This window comes from Petaurus breviceps, unplaced genomic scaffold, assembly GCF_028583685.1.
Source record: "Petaurus breviceps papuanus isolate PSGF00001 unplaced genomic scaffold, PetGlider_PUasm1.0 90763, whole genome shotgun sequence".
Classification (NCBI taxonomy): Eukaryota; Metazoa; Chordata; class Mammalia; order Diprotodontia; family Petauridae; genus Petaurus; species Petaurus breviceps.
The window spans coordinates 7719189-7742524 of NW_027187340.1; the positions used below are offsets into that span (position 1 = coordinate 7719189).

Below are 23336 nucleotides of genomic sequence, written 5' to 3' on the forward strand. Positions count from 1 at the left end.
GTGTGTGTGTGTGTGTGTGTGTGTGTGTGTGTGTGTGTGTGTGTGTGATGGACTCTTTGGTAGCCTATTGTGAAGTCCTTGGATCCCTTTGGAGAATGGTTTTAAATGCATAAAATAGAATACACAGGAAGACAAAAGAAACCAGAAGTTAGTGACAATGAAGATGTGATTTATTTTTCCATTCAAGTTCTTGGACCCTCTGAGGTCTCTGGACCCCAGGTTAAGAACTCTGAGTTCAATTTCCTAGGCTTCTTAGCAAGACAATTTCTGCTGCTGTCATTTCTGACACAGTTTACAAAGCACTTCACATATATTGTCTTTCTGAGTTTTACAACAAGACTGTGAACTAGCTGGTGGAAATTTTATATCAGTGGAAAACTCGGACTGGTTGTTCAAGTGATCCCATTCTCTCTCACCTCCTCCAACATATCGCCTGCTCTGTCATCCCCACTCTTGCACTGATTTTCAATCTCTCCCTCTCCGCTGACTCCTTTCCTGCGGTCTACAAACATGCCCATGTCTCCCCTATCTTGAAAAAAACTCACTTGACCTTTCCAGCCCTACTGTTGTCCTCTATTCTTCTGTCCTTTATAGCTAAACTCCTCAGAATGGTTGTCTACAATATGTGCCTCCATTTTCTCTCCTCTTACTCTCCTCTTAACCCCTTACAATCTGTTTTCTAACCTTCATCACACAGAAACTACTCTGTCCAAAGTTACTAATGTACCTCTTAATTGCCAAATCCAATGGTCTTTTCTCAACTCTCATTTACCTAAATCTTTCTACAGTCTTTGACACTGCTGATCACTCTCTCTTTGAAACTCTCTTCTCTCTAGGTTTTGTGGATACCACTCTCTCCTGGTCTTCCTCCTACCCACGTGACTCCTTATTCTCTGTCTCCTTTGCTGGATCCTTCTCTACATTATGCCTTTTAACCATAGAAGTCCCTTGGGGTTCTGTCCTGGGCTCTGTTCTCTTTTCCTTCTATTCTACTTGACTTGATATTCTCATCAGTTTCCATGGATTTAATTACCATCTTTATGCTGATGATTCTCAAATCTACCTACCCTGCCCCAGTCTCTCAACTGACCTCCAATTTTGCATCTCCAACTGCAGACATCTTGAACTGGATGTCCAGTAGACATCTTAAACTCAATATGTCCAAAGCAGAATTTATTCTTTCCTCTAAACCACCCCCTACTTTCCCTGTTACTGGGGAGGGCAATGCCATTCTCCCAACCCCCTAGGCTAACAGTCTATGAATCATCCCGAATTATTCACTACCACTCATCCCCCATATCCAAGCTGTTGCCAAGCCCTGTTGATTTAACTTTTGCAATATCTTTCAAATACACCCCCTTCTTTTTTTCTTACATTGCCACCATTCTCATGTCCTCACCATTTCATGCCTAGACTATGGCCTACTGGAGAGCCTACTTGTCTCAAAGCTTTCCCCACTCCAGTCTACTCTTCATTCAGTCACTAAAGTGATTTTCCTAAAATACAGATACAGTTATGTTGTCCACCGCCCCCAATCCACTCAGTAAACTTTATTAGCTTCCTATTGCCTCCAAAAGCAAGTACCAAATGCTCTGTGTGGCATTCAAAGCCCTTTCTAACCTACCCAACCCTCCCACCTTTCCCATCTTCTTACATCTTACTCCCTGACAGGTTCTCTTCCATCCAGTGACACTGGCCTCCTGGCCAATGAGATACTCTATCTCATGGCTCCAGGCATTCTCTAGACTCTCCCCTATGTTTGGATCACTCTCCCTCCTCCACTCTGATTACTGATTTCCCTGGCTCCCTGTAAGTCCCACCTCCTATAGGAAACCTTCTCAATCCCCTCTTAATTCCACTATCTTCCTTTTCTTAATTATTTCCTATTTATCTTGTATATGTCTTTCTTTGTATATATTTGTGTATATATTGCCTCTCCCATTAGACTGTAAGCTCCTTGAGGGCAGCAACTGTCTTTTGGTTCATACCTTAGCACAATTCCTGACACACAGTAGGGACTTAATAAATGTTTATTGATTGATTGATTTGTACATAGCTAGTAACTATAGGTAGGATTTGAATCTAGCTTATAAGTATTAGAAGGGAATAAAAACCTAGGTCATCTGCTTTCACAGCGCCTTTGACTATAATATGCTCACAAATCAATTATTATTTTATTACTAAAGTCCTCTAAAGAATCGATGGCTAGGTCCTGTTGAGTATGAATAATGAATCTTATGAAGTGGTCACAAAATTTTTTAATTTGCACTATGTATTTCCAATGAACTGAACCTAATCACAATATTTTATGGAATTATAACTTTGAAAAGTGCAAATTTAGGGGTAGCTAGGTGGCGCAGTGAATAGGACACCAGTCCTAGAATGAGGAGGACCTGAGTTCAAATGTGACCTGACACTTGACACTTACTGTGTGACCTTGGGCAAGTCACTTAACCCCAACTGCCCTGCCTTCCCCTCTCTAAAAAAAACAAACCAACAAAAAAAGTGCAAATTTGAATACATATGACCATTTCCTACATTAATCAGGACCTATCTGTATTCTAAGTCCTTCCATTTCTTACTATGCTACATTCTTAAATTCAGGGGTTTGAATATGGGGTATAGAAAAAATATCAATGGTGGTTTAAGTTTTATTAGCTTTAACATCTACAAAGAGTTTTTTGATATCCTGTGTTATATATATATATATACACACACACACACACACACACACACACACACACACACACGTACTCTAACTTTTAGTCTGATTCTTTCCTTGTTTTTCAACTCAGATCAGCTCACACAGTCACACTGTGCAAAATTCTCATAAGTCACCTAGATATGTCTGTGTAAAGATGGCAAATGGAGAACTGAAAATGAGACATAAATGGTAGAGAGGAGGAATAGATCCAATGGTGGCTTGCAGATTCTTGCTCTAAATAATTTAACCAATTATATTCTTCATGTATTTTCTGGAAGAGATTTGGCATTTGTAGATCATTGAACAAAAGGTCTGAGAGAAATCACCATTGCATCTAAGGAAAGCAAAATTCTCTTATGACAAATGAGAATACCTGACCATGGAATGAAGAGCCTACTTTTTTGATTCCATATTTAATTGACCCATTCTAATAAAAACTATGTAAGCCTGACAAATATTTCCCAGAATTTAAGAACCTACTGAAAATATTGCTAACATAGGAAGCACTGGAAACACCCTACTTTTTATGTCCCCAACCATGCCATAAAATAGTGAAGAACCTAACAATAAGCAATACTTGTTTTAAATTTGTATGGAGGCATTTATCTGAAAGGCATGTCCATATTATAGCTGATAATTCCATTCAATAAATATTTATTGAGCGTCTATTCCATGACACGGCGAAATGTGAGCTGTTAATAGAAGCTGGGATAACATGTAAACAATCTTTTAATGACAACAAACAAATTATTTCAGAAGGAATAAAGATTGCTCTCATGCCCAGTTATTAGTGTCATAATAACACCCTGGTTGCCCTAAAAAGCATTTTATCAGAGTGATTATTTGAAATTCTGCTATGTTATGGGAACAAACATCTCAAGGGGTCAACTTGGTCAAGATATCTTTTGGACTTATCTTTAACACTTAGGGAAATCATTGGCAAAGTGCCAGCTGATTTGAATAGTTGGAACAAAATCAGCATTGCCTCTGTTATTATCATGTAAGAATTAGAATTCTTATCTAGATTCACTTATGAATGATTAATAGTATTTATGATGTTAATATACTAAATATGATTATTAAACACAAGTTTTATGTAATGATTAAACCAAGGAGATGGAGACATATTAAACATCTGCATTTATAAAATATAATATTTAAGTAGCATGCTCTGTGTAGAGAAAAAAACATATCATCCAAAAATATTAAGGATACTTCTTGAAGTAAGGACATCTATCTGATTATTCATTGAATAATTATCAAATTAAAAGTGTATTATTGTTCAATTAACATGTTTACCAAAGAATCAACAAAGTTTTAAAATTCTATGTCATCTGGGGATTAGGAAGTCATGTGAGTTTGATGTAAAAAGGGGAAATGAATTAAATTATTGGATCAAAATATCAAGGTCTATATTCATGTATAACTGTGGCAGGTGCCTTCATGGTCCCAAAGGGCATAATTGACTGAGACTCATCTGCAGCTTCAGGCATGCCATCTATCATGCTTGAGAAAACAGAGAATACCCATGATACATCCTTGGATCATTTGCATTATCCCAAAAGATCATTTAGTTAGATCTGACTTTTTTTTCCCCAGGATGGATTAACTTCTTTGTCAAAATCCACCCAAACCCAAAAAATTAGCAATAAAAATTTGGTCAAATGTAAAGGTTGGGACTCTGTGTGGTGCTCAATTTGCTATATCTATTCCTTCATATTAGAAAGATTAATATCTCCTTGAAGTCAAGTTGACAAGGAATAAGTCTTAGAATTAATACTTAAACTCCATATTATGAAACTTGAAAAGTCAAGTTCGGATCCAGAAATACTGATAAAAGATGAGTAAGAGTTTATTTCTGTTTGCTGTAATTTATGCCCTTCTGCCAAAGATGATTTATAAGGCCAGAGAATCTCTTCATGGCAATGTGGGCATGTTGAAATGGGACCGGCTCATTTCTGACACATGAGATCTCTTGTCTAACATTTGCAGCTGCTGATACTTTTCCCCTTGGGCTTCACTGGAGAATCAATTCAAACTTAAGGCCATGTGCTTTTACTACCACCATTCTAAATGGAAGTTATAAACACAAGAAGATCCTGGGGATGACTGTATCTAGAGCAATAGAAAGATCTCTTAGACACTCCTGAAGTTCTCACTTACTACTTCAACTTAAAAAAACCTAGCAAATCCTTTCATCCCTGGTTTATTCTGCCCTCCTAACCCCACCCCAAAACCTTGCTTCTGTTTTCTCATCTGACAGAACTAGGTATCCGTCTTGTTCATCCGTGGTGTCATGATTCACGCAGCTGTTTCTAATTTTAGTCAGCCTGTCAAACGTGCAGAATGGTCAGAGATGTCTAAAGCCAACTGCTAAACTTGAGGGGATCAGAAGAGGCAACTGATAAAAGCATAGGTTGATGCAAGAGTTACCATATATTGGATTTACCAAAATAAAAATAATAACAACATTGTGGTGATTGAAATGAAAACATATTCATATGTTTAAAAAACACTTTGGGGAAACCAGGGGCAACTTGGATTTCTAAGTGTTTAATTTTTCCGTCCCTTCCCCTGCCATTTTGGGGCTGTGCTTTAGACAGTTGATATAAGCAAGCACTTCCACAGAAGATATTTGGGCCAGGCTACATGTGGAAAAAGCAACTGAAAGAATCCATGACTTCATTGGTAGAGGTAAATGCCCCTTTCATAGACCATAGGATTACAGATTTGGGCCGGAAGGGACCTCAGAAGCTAAGTCTGATCTTCTCATTTTACAAATGAGGAGATTATAGCTGAGAAAAGTTAAATGATTTGTCTACAATGACATGGGTACTAAGTATGTGAGGTGAGATCTGAACCCAAGCCCAGTGCTCTCTCTGCTACCCCACCCAGGTGCATACAGACCTTAACCTTCTATACCTTACTAGACAGTCTTCATGAGAGGTTGTGGATTCAGTAAAAGTTCTTCATCTGGTGACCATTTTTCTTACGAGGAGAGACAACATAGCATAGCCTAGTGAACATGAAGTACTGAACCAGGAATTAGGAAAACCTGGATTTAAATTTTGCTTCTGATATTACTGGATATTATTGCTGTTCAGTCATGTCTGACTCTTCATGACCACATTTGGGGTTTTCTTGGCAAAGATACTGGAATAGTTTGCCGTTTCCTTCTCTATCTCATTTTACATTTGAAGAAACTGAGGTAAACAGGGTTAAATGACTTGCCCAAGATCACATAGCTAGTAAGTGTCTGAGACTGAATTTGAATTCAGGTCTTTCTGACTCCAGGCCCAGCTCTCTATCCACTGAGTCACCTGGCTACCTTCTTATTGGATGTGTGAAGGCATATAAATATGGTCATCTCTGTGAGCCTCAGTTTCCTCATCTGTAAAATGGGCGAAATGATACCTGTAATACCTATCCCACAAGATTTTCTCAAGGTGTAGATGAGATAATATATAAAGAACATTGGAAAATTGAAAGTACCACATAAATGTCAGTTATTATTATGAGTCTTTCCAAATTTAATTGTTTTAGTCATAGAACTACAGACATATAGTTCATCTCTAGACCAAAGTTTGAGAACTTAACAGTTTGATAGACATTGTCAGAGTTAACTGTTAGAATAAGCCTCCAAGGAACCAAGGTCATTGCCATCCTACAATGAAGAATCTGTAGGATTGTGATGGAAGAAATATATTTTATGAGTAGATGATTAGGGAAAAAATGACAGTTATTACTTTGAAATCGTAACCCTTCTTAAAATAAGTCAGAGTCAGATATTAGGCTCCGAGTCTGCTGAAAACAAGTAGACTGAGATAGAAACAATGAACAAAGATTCAGGTGAAGTTTGCTTTTCTTAGGTTTGTCTGACTTGGCTGAAAGTATATGAATCCTGCCATTCATAGGCAGTGTGTGGCCACAGTACATTTGTATAGGTGACAGAGGATATTTTCAGTAGAGAAAAAAGTCAAGTGTTTTACTGTAACTATCCCTGGGCTCCCCTGTAAAATCTCTATAATTTCAGTGCCTCAGACCCCTTCCCCTTTCATAAGCTCTTTATTTCTTTCAAATACTTTCCTGTCTTTGTCTTTCTGCCAAAGGCTTTCCTCCATTAGCCCACTATTGTCTATATCTAATTAAGAAAAGCTTTCTGATAAATTACTCATACTAGGGGTCAAGGGAGTATGTGTATTCTATTCTACCCAGAAGGTTAAGAACTGGAAGGGACCCTTAGAGACCAGTGAGCCTACTCTTCTCACTGATGAATGTAAATAGCAATTGCTTCCATTTTGGCCAGAAACCCTGAGGGTCTTCCCCTCCCAAATCGATTTTTTTTTTGATTAGGTAAAAGAGGCCATCCTTTGGCTTATTTCTTACTTAACCTTAATCACTGAATGGGCACTGCCTCAGTCAAAGCAAAAACTTGCAAAGACCTTAGCTTAAAAAGGCCAAGATCTCCCACTCCATCCTGGGCTTTCTCCAGTCATCCTGATCTATATCTTGCCACTAGACCTGGATGGCCCTGGAAGAGAGAGTGAGGCTGGTGACTTTGCCCAGCCCTCCCTCACTTAAATTCAATTCACTTGCCAGTCATGGCATCACCTTCCTGATGTCATGGTCCTCTTCAAGAACAAGGGACAAACAGCAACAACGACAGTACTAGTACCTACTTCCTAGGGTTTTTGTAAGGATCAAATGATTTTAACATATGCAAAGCATTTTTCAAACCTAAAGTGCTTTTCAAAAGTTAGGTATTATTATGATTCTTTTAAACTTATTAATAATAAAATATTATTTAAAACATCCCAGTTCCAAGTCCAGGACCTTATTAACCACCCTGCTGTGGTCTCAGATGCTATTCCAAGTATGAACATTTTAAAAGAGGAAATTGAGAAAAAGACAGTGTTTCTCAAAGTTCAGATATGAGAGCAGGAGATATCTTTGGGCCTTTAGGACCTCTTTCCTCTTTTCAGCCCCCTTCCTATTTCTTTCTTTCTATACTAGCTCTTTTCCAGGAGCCTACCTTTCCCAACCCCCAAATTACAGACCACTGAGCTAGTCATAGCAGTATAATGTTTGGAGTAAAGGAAAGTTCTCCTGTATCAGTAATTCTAAAGGGGTCTATTTGGAAAGAAAAGACAGTAGTTTCTTCTTTTTTAAAAAAATCTTGTGGCAGCCATTTATCACAATTATTCAAACATTTTAGGCACTGAAAAAGCCTTTTGTGTTGATTAAGATTCACCTTAATTGTAGGGGTCAAAAAACGAAAGTTAGTTTTTTTAAAAAACTATGTCTATCTGGATCTTTTAGAGAATAATTCTGAATGTCCATATTTTCTGAATAAGTTAAATTCTTTTCCCATTAAAGCATTCAAAACAGTTTCTATTTAACTCATTTAGATTTCTTTTAAAAATATATCACCTACTTCCCTGAGTAATTAAGCAGAATAAACTGTCAATAATTTAACATGTTCTTAATGATTAGAATCATCAAGATGTATACTCTTCATTGGATTGGGCTCGTTTGTCCCTTCGCTGAATGATACCAAGTTCATTTTCAGTCCTTATAGTATTTTTTTCTCTACTAACATGCTATGCCAATGACTGAGAATGACTTTGAAATAATTCTGTAATCTCAAGAGGTGTGCAAAGCTTAGACAGGCCCTACCCAGCTGGAAATGTTTTGAGTACAGGATGAACGGTGACTGTCTTGTCATCTGAAGAACAGCATAGTTGATGGATATTTCTCCCCTCTGGCTGCAGAAAAACATATAATGCTTATAATAGCTAGCATTTATGCAATACCTTAAGGATTGTAAAGCACTTTATAAATATTATTTTATCTTCACAACAACTTGGGAGCAGTGTTCCTATTATGATCCTCTTTTTATAGATTTGAGGAAATGGAGACAAACAGGTTAAGAGACTTGTCTAGGGACATACAAGTAATAAATGTCAAAGGCTGGATTTGAGAGTTTGCAAAAAGAAATCAAATTTGTTTGAATTGTGTATACAATAATTACAAATAGGCCCTGAGTGAATGGCCTGAGAGACTCCCCTATATAAAAATTTCATGCATAGCACATAGGCATAGATGTTGTGGTTTTCATTTTGGGCTTCTTAGAGGACTTTTAGAAATATATTTATTCCCTGGTTCTCATCTATGTTTCAGATAGAAGAGCTTCAGATAGGTAATGTAATGTATTATTGTTATTATTATTATGGAACAATTTATAAGTTAGATAATATCTGTCTAAAAGTAATTGTCCAGAATAGTTATTTTGAAAGTATGTGTCATTGACTTATTTCCTTTTCTCCTTCCATTCTCTATCAGGGACATATTAACCATGTTGGGACTACAGAAAATTGCATTAGCATCATGCAAATGTAAAGTGATTTTTGAGTGGGCATAATAAAAACAGGCTTAAAATCAACTTATCATGCTAAATATAGAAATTTAACAAAAAGTGACCAAACTAGAATAAGCAGTGTGGAGTAATAGAAAGGGCCCTTAGCAGGGAAGACTGGGCTCTAGTTCTGGCTTTGACATTGTGTAACTTTGGATAAGTTCCCTGCCTAGGTCTGTTTCCTCATCTGTAACACAAAGAGGTGGTAGGAGATGATATCTAAAATCCCTTCCAGCCTCACCAACCCATGATTTTATGACCTGTTTCATATGGTTATTTCATATGGACTGTTAACCTGTGCCTTTGATGGGGCAGCTAGGTGGCACAGTAAATAGAGAACTGGAGTCAGGAAGACCTGAGTTCAATTCTGGCCTCACATAGGTACCAGCTGTGAGACTCTGGGCAAGTCACTAAACTCTGTTTGCCTTAGTTTCCCCATCTATAAAATAAACTGGGGAAGGAAACTGCAAACCATTTCAGTATCTTTGCCAAGAAAACCCAAAGGGGGACACAAAGAGTTGACTGAATGACTGAACATCTTGTCAGTTGGTACTGATTGCCACCCACCCACCCACCCACCCACATACACACACACAAATCTACAATGGTGTTCAAAGTTTATACATAAATATATTTTCTAGGGTGAAATGAAAAAATATTAAACCTACCCCATCTTTCAACCTTAGGACATTGTTTTTAATGTTTGAGGTATAGACAAAGGTGATAATAATTTTCTAACTCATGCTATACAACTGAGGTTAAAAAGTTCATCTTTTTTTACATTAGATCAGATAATGGGAGTGAATTGCTTATTAGTTTGTTGTTGTTTTGCTTATAAAGGGCATCACATCATAGTTCCATAAATACACTGTTTTCAACCCCTTGAACAATTTACTCTCCCCAAATCTAATGTGGTCTCCCTTTGTGGTTGTGGTTGAGTCATTTCAGTCCTGTTTGACTCTTCATGACCCTATTTAGGGTTTTCCTGGCAAAGATTCTGGAATGGTTTGTTGTTTCTTTCTCCAGTTCATTTTACAGTTGAGGAATTGAGGCAATCAGGGTTAAGGGATTTGCCAAGAGTCACACAGCTAATAAGTGCTTGAGGAAGGCTTTGAACTCAGGTCTGCCTGACTCCAGAGCTGGCACTCTATCTACTGAGTCACCTATACATCTCCCTTTAGCATAGTTTAAGTCAGTCTAATTAAAATTGATTTTGGCACAGTCTGACCAGTCTGGTTTCTAAAATAACTGACCACTATGCTATGAACTGACAACAGGTAGAATATGAAAATGTATTGAGAAGATGAGTGATTTATATCTTAAAGGAACAGAGACCATGCGGACAAGGTCCAGCTGAATTCCACTTTCTAGACTGATGGTGAGAGAAGAGTATCCTGAGAACTATGATTAGCCCGCTGACAAGTATGTTGGTGGTCAATTAGTGTTCATGTAAACATCATTTGTGAAGGGCTTTCAACACCTTGGCAGCCAAGCAATGTATAACACATATCCTTTCTATTAAGTTCTGTAGCTGATTTAATAAAATGGTAGGCTGCTGGGTAAGGAACCTAACATTATTGTTTTATGTAGTACCCTGTCCTCTGTAAATAATAATAAAAATTAGTTCAATAAAAATTTGTATTTTATTTAGTGTTTCAAGTGCCCCAGATGTAATAGTAATAATAATGTCTGTATGCCAAACATTACCATTTATTACATTGTGGAATTCAGCTGTTTCTTGCTATTTTGAGTTCCATAACAGAAAACATAACAAGTACTCATTATTTAGACTAAGGAGTACTGGAAATATACCTTACAATTATTTTTCCATTAAACCTAAATTAGGTTGAAAAGCCCAGGGAACTGATGCTGTTTTGCACAGCAGCTACATATGTTTATGGTGAGAATTGAATCTAGCCTAATTTATTGCATTTTTTTACCTAGGTTTTCTCTTTCTGTTAATAATATAACACCATAGCCCACAGGGACAATGTTCTCTAGTTTCACTCTGGCCTCTCCCTCTTTTGTACATTCAAGCAGGCTGTGTGCATGCCTTTGCCTAGAATTTGTTCCTTCTTCCTCCCTGCTTGTTGAATTATCTGCCTATAGCCATGATCTTAGATGCTATTTTCCTCTGAAACCTTTCTTGATCTATCACTCCCCTCCCCCCCGGGCAAAAGTGATCTCTACCATGTGCAATTTTCCTAATGCATTTTGTCCTTAATTCATCCTACCTTAAATCTTACTTATTTGTGTCCAATCAGGTTGTTCCTGAAGGCAGATACTGTGTTGCTGTTGTTCTACACTTTTGTATCCTCAGCATCTAACAGGCCAGTACTGGGTTTTGTTGGTTCAGATAGCCCGTGATCTCATTGGTTCAGGAAGTATCAAATTGCATATAAATTTCATCTAATTCAGAATTCACTTCACTAGTGCATATCAGAAACTACCCTATATTAGTGACTTAAGGAATTGTCCAGGGCCCTGAAAAGTTGAGAGTTGCCCAGGGTCACTCAGCCTTGTAGGTCTCAAAGGTGATCTTAAAAGACAGATTTTCCTGATTCTGAAGCTGGCTTCTATCAGTAAACACTTAACTGAATTATCATCCACCATACGCTCTTAAGTCATCTTTGGGTCTGACTTTACTTGTACTCTGCCCCCTGCCTGGATTATATTTCTTATTAGACCTTCTTAAAAGCCAAAATAATGTCACTTCCCCCAAAAGTCTTCCCCAACTACCTCAACTTGGGGTGCCATTTCACTTACTCTAACTTCCCTTAAAACTTACATAACAATTCATAATTATATTGTACTTTACAAAGCTTTTTTCTACCAATAGCCCCGTGGGCTAAATAATAAAAATATTATCCTCATTTTTTATATGAAAATGTTTCAGCTAACCAAGATAAACCAACCTCATACCTAAGACCTCATACCTAGTAAATAGTGAAGATGATATTTGGAAACCCTGAGTCTTATGAAATCAGGTCTTCTGTGTTGACCACTCTGTCCACAATATCCTGCTTTCTCTTCAAGTACAGTCTATTCTACATAAACATGAACTTCCTAAAAAGTTGTCTTACAGGGGTCAGAGGGCTTGGAACATGAAATTCTGGAGGTCAGAGGAGCTAGGATTAAAATTTCAGGGAGAAAATAGACATTCAATGAAATAGAGGACTTTCAAGCATTCTTGATGAAAAGACCAGAACTGAACAGAAAATTTGACTTTCAAATACAATAATTAAGATAATCATGAAAAGATAAACAGGAGAAATCATAACAGACTCATTAAAGTTGAACTGTTTACATTCCTACATGGAAAGATGACATTTGTAACACATGGGACTTTTCTCAGTATTAAGGTAGTTGAAGGGAATATATATTAAGGGGTGAGAGGAATATATTGGGAGAAGGATAAAGGGAGAGATAGAATAAGGTAAATTATCTCACATAAAATAGGCAAGAAAAAATATTACAATGGAGGGAAAGGGGGTGAAAGGGAATGAGTCAACCTTACTCTAATTGGATTTGTCCTTAGGAGGGAATTACATACACACTCAATTGGGTATCTTACCCTACAGGGCAGTAGGGGAGAAGGGGACAAGGAGGAGGGGGGAGGATGACAGAAGGGAGGGCAGATTGGGGGAGGAAGTAATCAGAAGCAAACACTTTTGAAAAGGGACAGTGTCAAAGGAGAAAATAGAACTAGTGGGGGGCAGGATAGGATGGAGGGAAACATAGTTAGTCTTTTACAATATGACTATTATAGAAATGTTTTGCATGACTACACATGTATAACCTATAGTGAATTGCTTGTCTTCTCAATGGGGGGTGGGTGGGGAGGGATGAAGGGACAGAATATAGAACTCAAAGTTTTTAAAAACAAATGTCAAAAAATATTTTTTATATGCAACTGTGTAATAAAATACAGGCAATGGGGTATAGAAATCTATCTTGCCCTATGAGAAAGTAAAGGGGAAGGGGATAATGAGGGGGTGATAGAAGGGAGAGCAGACTTGGAGAAGGGGTAATCAGAATGCATTCCATCTTGGGGTGGGGCTTTGGGGGGAAGATGGGGAGAAAATCTGGAATTCAAAATCTTGTGGAAATGAATGTTGAAAACTAAAAATAAATAAATTCCAATTAGAAATGGAAAAAAGAAGTTGTCTTATAATTATCTTTGTTTTACATGTTCTGATTCTCCCACTGTTATTAGAGTTCCAAGACTACGTCCTGTACATATCCTTTTTAATTGCAGAGCAGAGCACCTCGTGGGGTGCACAGAAGAGGTGCTTGATAGATGCTTAGTTCATGAACAAGCTATTCATGGAAAGAGCATTTCTTTGAATGTTAGGCGATGTAGGCTGAAATTGTGGCTGCCCCATTCACTAGCTTTGTGACTTCGTAGCTGCCATGTGACATCTTTAAGACTTCATGTTTTAAATTTAGTTAATAAGGTTATTGGACAAGATGATACCTAAGGTTTCTTGCATCTCTAAAATTCTGAGATTCCATGATAGTTTTACCTCCAATTAAACTAAGCAATGCTAGGACTGCTGTTCCATTAGCAAATGAAGTGAACAAATAAGAGTAAATTTGTAAATTAACTGCTGAATGACAGAAAAACAACAATGCTCAATATACCTGCCATTCACCCAAGAAGCACAGAGCTCTAAGTACAAACAAAAGAATTCTCTATCCTAGCCTGCCCTGGTTATATCATTCAGTGCTAGAGATAACACTGAGACTAATATGATCAGCTGCCCCTCCACTCTTTTTCTGTCTCTAGTCTAGGAACACAAAGCACAACTCTCCAATCAGACCACAGAACCAGCCATGGACTATTCTTTGGTAGAAGGCTGATTATCCCTGATATCATATCCCTGGCTAGTCCAGAGACACTTCTGTCATTCCCAGAAGCTACCTTTGTAGCTCTGTTTCCCCTGGCTTCTGGAAAGGCTGTCCACCCAGAGGTGATAGCCTTATAAAATAAAAGTAGAGGGGCAGCTAGGTGGCACAATGAATCAAGCACCAGCCCTGGAGTCAGGAGGACCTGAGTTCAAATCTAACCTCAGACATTTTACTAGCCATGTGACCTTGGGTAAATCACTTAATCCCAATTGCCCTGTCTTCTCCTCCCCACCCCGAAAAATAAAAAATTTAAAAAATAAAAGTACTGAATCTGAGAACCCGTCAGCCAGACCCAGCTTCACAAATGATACCACTTGGCTAGTCTCCCCATCGTACAAACAGAGACTAGGCTAAGGCAGCTGGGAGTGGTCCTACCTATGGCATCAGTAAATTCAGAAATGCCTTGCTTGACCATCTCTAAAGGATTAGGAATAACCACTTTTGTACAACAAAGACAATGATAAAAAAGGAATGAGTCACAGAATCATAGAATTTGAAAGTCAGAAGGGACTCAGCAGCCATATAATGTGACCCTGAGTACAGGAAAGTGATTTTGTTCGGGTACAAGGGATCATAAGGCCATATTAGAAAAAAAAAGACAAAAAATGTTTCCCCAGCTGCTCTAGTCAAGATGTATGAGACTGTAGTCCTGTTTTAAAAAAGAGCTGGAGTCCCTGGGTGTTTTCTTTAACAAAGCATTGCAAGTTATTACTGAGAAAGAACATGTTAGCTGCGGACTATAACTTGGGGGCACCCAGAAGACCCAATTATTACATCTCTGGATGGCAGAGGGACTATATCTAATAACTCACAGCCCCAAACTTGTCTCAGTCCCAAAGCTATATCTCCTGGGTCACAAAAAAAAGAATAGCAAAGCTCTACAATCATTTGCACAGGGCTGAAATAAAAATAGTTGTCAGATCTCTGTTCCTGTTTCCCTCCTGTTGTTCTGGATCTAGAAGGGAAGGGGCCACATTCTCTCTCTCATGCCATGTTCAAGTCATGATCATTTTATAGAACATGCACCTGCCTGAAATCTAAAACCACAGGGCTAATTATGCTGTGGGTAATGATAAGTGGGTATTCCCTGCATTTTGGAACTAGGCCACTGCTAAGTGACCGATTTTCCTTACTATATTACTATGAGATGACAGTTTCTGATAATATTTTTGGATCTAGAATTAATAGGATAAACATAAGTAGTATGGATTAGAGCAGGGCTTTCTTATTTCCTCTTGGGATGGAAAGGAACAAAACTCAGAAATACTTAGTCTGGTTTCCCACCCTGGTACAGGCGTATGCCCTACATCCTAATTTGTGCCATTGTCCTATTGTACCCAGGAAACCATATGACGCTGGTAGGTTCGAGTAAGAGGGGGAACGGAGGGGTGGAATCTAGCTCATTCTCCTATGTGTGAGAGGAAACTGTGTGCTATTTAAGGTCTTAGGCGACCTTGGCTAAGTTGAATAGCCTTTCTGGAATTTACTTTCCTTTTCATAGAGAAGGGTCTAGATAAACTAAAGCACAGAATCATAGATTTAAAGCTAAAAGGAGGCTTCTAGCTCAAATCCTGTGATTGTGTGTGTATGTGTGAGAGAGAGAGAGAGACAGAGACAGACAAAGACAGAAATAGAAACAGAGAGGAGAGAGAAAGGTGGACAGAGAGAGACAAAGAGAAAGAGAGAAACAGAGAGGAGACAGACAGAGATACACACAGAGACAGAGTGACAGAGACAGAAAGACAGAAAAGACAGAAAGAGAGAGGAGACAGACATACAGAGACAGAGAGAAACAGAGAAAGAGACAGATAGGAGACAGAAAGAGACAGACTGAGTAGAGACAGAACAGAAAGAGACAGACAGACAGAAAGAAAGAGAGAAACAGAGTAGAGACAGAGACAGAGAGGAGAAAGACAGACACAGAGAAAAAGAGAGAGACAGAAAGACAGAAACAGACAGGAAGGAAAAAGAAAGAGACAGAGACAAAGAGAGACAGAGAGAGACAGAGGGGGGAGGGGCAAGGAAAGGGGACAGAGACTCTTTTGTTGCCTATTTTACTGTGATACATTTGTTTTGCTAGGGGAAAAAAGAAGTACTCAATTTGGGTAAGATCACACATTTGACCTTGTTGATCATAGGAATGAAGATTTAAGGAACCTTAGAAGCCATCTATTCCACTCGTATTTTATAGATGAGGAAATGAAGGGTTAGAGAAGAAAGAGTTGCCCAAAGTCACATCAAGAGTAAATGGCATGCTTTCTACTGCATTTTGTTACTCAGTATCTTTCCAAAGAATATTAGTCAATTTGCTTAAAATTATACAGTCTCTATTGAACTTCACTGATTTCAATATGCAGCTGCATTGATGATGACATAGGATCCTAGAATTTAGAGTTAGCAAAGATATTAGAGGGATAAATTCAACACCTCCCTTCCAGGGAGCCATCTTTAAAAGAAATCTATACACTCTAGTTAGAAGCCTTTTCAGAATTGGTATCCAATGCTACAGCCAAAGATTCTGTTCCGTTCTCAAGAGAGATCTGACAAAACCACTGTTACCTCAACATGAGAAGACATTCATATCATCCAAGCTTAAAAGAAGCCCAGATTCCCTAAGAGGCTACTACTGCTCAATGGATAAAATCCATTGGTAAGAAGGTAGCCATCTGCTGGTACACTGGGAGTGGAGGAGGAATAAATAAATACCAAGCAGCAGCCAGTGTTATTGCATAGCCTAGCTTTTGGTCATTTATAGCTTCTTTCCACCAGACCTCATTTATCTCTTCCTTAGTAGAGCAGTACTGTAAAATGCAGGTCAGCTCCTCCTCGTGCTTATCGGCTTTGGAGTGCCAGGTCATACTGTCACCTTGGAGTATTTCAAGCTGCTGCTGGAGAGTCTTTGCAGAAACATTGAAGCAGGCCTAGAGGAAGAAAGAGAGAGAGAGACAGAGACAGAGAGAGACAGAGAGAGAGAGAGACAGAGAGAGAGAGAGAGAGAGAGAGAGACAGAGAGAGACAGAGAGAGACAGAGAGACAGAGACAGAGAGAGAGAGACAGAGAGACAGAGAGAGAGAGAGAGAGAGAGAGAGAGACAGACAGAGAGAGAAAAGATCAAACAGCAATGAGAGTTTACCGTCACACTTTGAAATATGACATTTCTAAATGACACCATTGTTGTTGTTTTTAAATAAAATGACTTCTGATTTGCCCTAACTGTTGCTTATTAAAATACAATTGTTTCAGAGAGAAGCCACCATCCAATATTGGAAATGCTAACAATTACATTCCCAGCCCTGAAGCTCTATGTTCAGACCATTTGTTCATCATATCCAACCATCTCAGAGACACCATTCATTAAAGGGTATAATCTATCCTTCAAAAAGCATAAAATATGCATTAGAAAACTTGGTTCTTACACTATCATTTTCTTGTCATCTCCAACTTAACCTTAGGTTTGTTATGCATGTCTCCAATCTTTGCTCAGAAGCTGCAAGGCTAAATTACAGATGCAGATTTGAGAACAATTTACATTACTAGTACAAAGTAAGAGACCTGCACCTTTTTCTCCCTTCTGTTAAAATCTCTTTAAAAATAAGTTTTTCCAAGAGGATAAGCTTTCCCTAAAAATGGCTCTTCTTAGAGCAGGGTTTGAACCTACCAACAGGAACAGCAATTTTTTTCTAACAATATCTTTTGGGTTTTCTTTTTTTTTGCGGGGGTGGGGGGAGAAGGGAGGGCAAGGAGTAATACTTCAGACACACTGTACCCATGCAGTCCAATGATAGCTTTAAAGTAACTGTCAACAAAGAATCCATGTTGAATCCACTAATGCTGCAATGGAATTTGGCCTTTTTTACATCAAGAATTCTAAGACAGGAAGGAAGGTTTTTTAAAATTCGGGTCTAGTGTTTTATTCATTAGAATTTTGAGTTAGTTTTCCTCCTGCCAGCTCTTTTGTTGCTATTTTTAAGAACATCATTAAACAGATCAGATATCACAGAGGAAGGAACTAGTTTTCCAGCTTTGTACCTGGAAATAAGGAGGCCTGAATTCTAATCCTGCCTTTGCTACTAACTACATTTATTCTACTAGGAAGCCAATTCCCCTCTCTAGGTCTCAGTTTCCTCATCTGTCAAATAAAGATATTTAACTCCATGTTTTAATTTAAGAAACGGTCTCTAATGTTCAATGATTCCAGAACCTAGACATTTCATTTTCTAATTTTTCTCTTTTTAGGTTGCCTCTTTTGCCACATGGTAAAATGGGGAGAAAAAGAAACAATTCTACCAATAACTATAGTTTATAATGTAGTATTGTGTTACAATAGGTTTTTAGCTATTGGGGGCACTACTTTTATGTTGTACACCAACTCCCAGGTACAATTAAGCAAAACTGATATCCCTCTTCCAAATTGCTTACAGGTTGCTGTACTGCTGAAATGATGTCCATTCCCAAGGAAAGGGCCAGTTTATAGAGATGTTCTATGTGAGCCTTCTTCTCTTGAGAACCAGAGAGGAGAACTTTAGCATTGAAGGTGTCATCCCATTCAAGAATTGGCTCAAGAAATTCCACTTCTGATTTGGTAAGACTTTCCAGCTGAAATGCAGAGGATTAACAATTACATGACAAGGCGCACAGCCTTGTCTAATTTTTTTTTAACCAGTGAATTAAAATTCTACCAATCACTTCCCTAGTTATCAGTGTCATCACTACAGCTAATTAACTAATTGTTTATCAAGTGCCACATTAATAACTTGTTACTATATGATTATTATTATATAAAATAATTACCTATTAATACCATATTAATAATAACTCTATAAGTGCTTAAATGATATTAGAGGAAGAAGTGAACACTGTATTCTGAAAAAAATTCAATTTAGACTTTGATATTCAGATAAGAGGAGAAAAGGGAAAAGAACACTGAGAGGGTGTGTGTGTGTAAATATAGGTATATATATATATATGTATATATATATATATACATACATATGGAAAGGCACAGAAATGGAAATGTGAATGACATGGCAAAGGACAGAAATCAGTCCAGTCTGACAAGATTAAGGGTTTCCTGAGGGCAATGTCTAAGTGTATTCTAGGGACTCTTTTCTTAGGGCAATGTTACATTGTGTTCTAGGAACCCTTTGGGTCCCTGAGACTTTCAGGGGACCTGCGAAGTCAAAACTATTTTCACAATAATATTATGATTTTTAAATATGCAATATAGTAAATATCAAGGGATATATCTTACATTAAACTCTTTGGGGAGGGTCCTCGATAATTTTTGAGAATATAAAGAAGTACTGTGGCTAAAAAATTTGAGAATCACTTCATTAAGGGAAAGTCTTAATGAAAGAGAAATTCTAGAGAGGACTTAGAGGACAGGTTATAGAAGGCCTCAAATGTTAGCTCAATAGTTTAAATTTTCCTCTGTAGGCAAGTCATTAAAGGCATTTGGGGGTAAAATTAATTTATTTTTATTTTCAGAAAAATAAAGTCTAGGGGCGGCCAGGTAGCACAGCGAGTAAGAGCACCAGCCCCAGTGTCGGGATGACCTGGGGGATCGAATCTGGGCTCAGACACTTAGCATCTACCCAGAAACACCTAGCTGTGTAACCGTGAGCAAGTTACTTAACCCCAATTGCTTAGGGGTGGCCAGGTGGCTCAGCGAGTAAGAGCAACAGCCCCAGTGTTGGGATGACCTGGGGGATCAGACACTTAGCACCACACCCAGAAATAACTGGCCATGTAACCTTGAGCAAGTTACTTAACCCCAACTGCTTATAAAAAAAATAATAAAGTCTGAAAGATAAGTGTTATAATTCTTACTTCTTCCTTGACTTGATGGAATCTGACTGCCTTAGAAAGTATATTCTCATAATCTTTAAGTCTCTCCTTTTGTTTCTGGTGAAGCTGAATGAGCTCCTTCACCTGTTGCATCTTCTCCTTGACAGGGGCTCCTTTGATATTTAACACTTCAAACACTTTCAGAATGTAGCAGACCTCAGTATCCAGTTGCTAGACAATGAGAAAAGCAATAAAATGATCCAATTTTTGGAACACCTCTTATTTTATTTTTAATCATGTAAGTACCTTAATAAGGCATATCTGTCCCTAAAATTAAATGAACTAAAGATTTTTCTAAGGACAGATCAAAAAAGTTATAATGGACAAAAATGCCACTTGTCATACCATGGTGACATATAAAATTTATTATGATGCACAGGAAGATGGGGGGAAGGAGGTACCTCTAACTGCTTTGAGATTACACTATTTATTTTTGGAATGGCCAAAAAGTCTTCATAACATGACAATCACATGCTACCTAACTGTGGCAGAGAGTTTCTATTCACTAACAAATGAGATAACATAATCATGCTTAACATTAAATACAGACAAATGCCAGATAGTAAAACAAAACAAAAAAAATAACAAATATGGGAAATTATTTGCCACATACAAGTATGGCAGAAACATTATGAGAATGACTCAGTAGTTGAGCAGCAATTTTGAACTGTTACTTAAAAGGCAAGGACACTGGGATTCATAAATAGCACACAATACACAGAAACCAAAAAGTGTTCTTTCTTTATAGTTTGCACCGGTCACATCAAACACTCAGAAGAATGGCCTTGGGTATGAAACTGGTGAGGGCTAAGGAATTTGAAGAGAATTTGAAAGAACAACCTCCCCAAAAAGTTTACCAGCCTTAGAACAGGTGGTCGAAGGTTGAGGAAACTAAGAATCTAGAGCTTCAAAAGTCAGATAATAAGGAAAGATCTGATTAATAATAAGCCTTGGGGGGGGGGGGTGGAGTCAAGATGGCAGAGTACAAGCAGGACATCCCAGTGGCTCTGGTTTCCACTTTCCCCAATCAATGTAAAAAGAGGACTCTGAACAAATTTTTGTAGCTGCAGAAACCACAAAAATGACACAGAGAAGCTAACCTCCTGCTGAGGACAGGACGGCAGGAATCGGCCAGCACAGCGCCCTGGGAGCCGAGCCCAGGTCTGCAATAGCTGGAGATTTTAGTCCCAGGGCAGGCCTGACCAGCCACCAGCCAGAGGGACTCCAGATCAGCAGTAGCTGTGGCCGTTTCCAGAATTATCAACACACAGATGCGAAGGACAAAGTGAGAAGTCAGTGCTGTCTAGACTTGGGACCCAGTAAGTGGGAGTGCCTCGGCTTTTGCCCCCAGTGCCAGAAGCCACTGAGATGCAGGCACAGCCAACCAGCACCACGTGGCAGCTTCAGCTCCTGGACTGCAGAGTGTAGGGGGACCAAGCCCCAGTCTGAGAGGTAATCGCTCTTGCTTTAACCTGCTTGGATCTGGATTGCAGTCTAGGGCGGAGGTCCTGGGGGTGTGTGTCCAGCTTGCCAGAGGGTGTGGAGGCCTCAGGAGGGCACCCATCTAATACCTCTGGCAGCTGAGAAAACCCCAGCGTTTGGGACGAAAGCTCCCCTGTCTGGTGGCAGAGTCCTACTGTGACAAAAAGCCCAGGGGTCAAGTGACTGAGGGGCAACATGACCAGGCAAAGGAAACAAAGGAGACAGAAGATTCCAATATTAGACTCCTATTTTGGGGACAAAAAGGAGCAAAGCATGGAACAGGAGGAAGACAGTGAAGTCAGAACTTCTGCACCAAAAGCTTTAAAGGAAAATATGAGTTGGTTACAGGCCATAGAGGAACTTAAGAAGCAGAGAAGAGAAGTGGAGGAAAAATTGGGAAGAGAAATGAGAATGATGCAAGAAAATTATGAAATGAGAGTCAACAGCTTGGCTGAGGAAAATCACACCTTAAAAAACAGACTAACTCAATTGGCAAAAGAGGTTCAAAAAGGCAATGAGGAGAAGAATGCCTTAAAAAGCTGAATTTGCCAGATGGAAAAAGAATCTCAAAAGCTCATTGAGGAGAATCATTGCTTCAGAATTAGATTGGAGCAAATGGAAGCTAATGACTTTATGAGAAATCAAGATGCTGTTAAACAGATCCAAACAGATGAAAGAATAGAAGGCAATGTGAAAGATCTCATGGGAAAAACCACTGACTGGAAAATAGATCCAGGAGAGATCATTTAAATATTATTAGACTACCTGAAAGCCATGATCAAAGTAAGAACCTAGAAATCATCCTCCAGGAAGTTCTCAAAGAAAACTGCCCTGATGTTTTAGAACCAGAGGGCAAAACAGAAGTTGAAAGAATCTACCAATCATCTCCTGAAAAAAGATCCCCAAAAGAAAACTCCTAGGAATATTATAGTCAGGTTCCAGATTTCCCAGATTAAAGAGAGAATATTACAAGTGGCCAGGAAGAAACAATATGAATATCGTGGAAACACAATCAGGATAACCCAGGATCTGGCAGCTTCTACACTGAGGGATCGAAGGGCTTGGGATGTGATATTCCAGAGGTCAAAGGAGCTGGGATTAAAAACAAGAATCACCTACCCAGCGAAACTGAGTATCATGTTTCAGGGGAAAATATGGTCATTCAGTGGAATAGAGGACTTTCAAGCATTCTTGATGAAAAAACCAGAGTTGAATAGAAAATTTGACATTCAGATATAAGAAGCAAGAGAAGCATGAGAAGGTAAATAGGGAAAAGAAATCATACAGAATTTATCAAAGTTGAACCATTAACATTCCTACATGGAAAAACAATAATTGTAACTGATGAAACTTTTCTCAGCATGAAAATAGTTGAAGGGAATATATATACACATACACACACATATATGTGTCTATATATAAGGGTATATGGGTATATGAATACATATGTGAATGTGTGTATATATGTTTACAGGTATATATAGAGGGCACAGGACCAATTAAATAGGAAGGGATGATACTTAAAAGGTGAAATTAAGAGGTGAGAGAGGAATATAATGAAAGGAGATGGGGAGACACAGAGTGGGATAAATTATCTCATATATAAGAGGCAAGAGAAAATGGTTACAATAGAAGGGAAGAATAGGAAGGCAAAAAGGAATGGGTCAACCTTATTGTCATTGAATTTGGGTTGGGGAGGGAATGAAAGACACACTAAAAAGGGTATCTCACCCTACAGGAGAGTAGGGGGAAGGGGATGAGAGGGACGATGATGGAAGGGAGGGCGGGCTGGGGGAAGGGAAGTTGGAAGCACCCACTTTTGAAAAGTGATGGGATCAAAGTAGAGAATAGAACAAGTGGGAGGTGGGATAGGAGGGAGGGAAATGTAGTCAGTCTTTTACAATATATCTACTATGTTATTGTTTTGCATTAGCTATACATGTACAACCTATACCAAACTGCTTATCATCCCAGTAA

General features: G+C 38.6%; 1 protein-coding gene across 1 annotated transcript in view; it reads right to left on the reverse strand.

Moving 5' to 3' along the window:
- CCDC141 (coiled-coil domain containing 141) overlaps positions 1-23336 on the reverse strand; it is a 298856-nt gene that overhangs the window by 55686 nt on the left and 219834 nt on the right. The window contains exons 16-18 of the mRNA XM_069068555.1: positions 19860-20048; positions 18450-18626; positions 16802-16951 (exon numbers count right to left, since the gene is read on the reverse strand). Of these exons, the coding sequence (XP_068924656.1) occupies positions 16802-16951; positions 18450-18626; positions 19860-20048 (516 nt within the window). The remainder of the gene's footprint in view (positions 1-16801; positions 16952-18449; positions 18627-19859; positions 20049-23336) is intronic.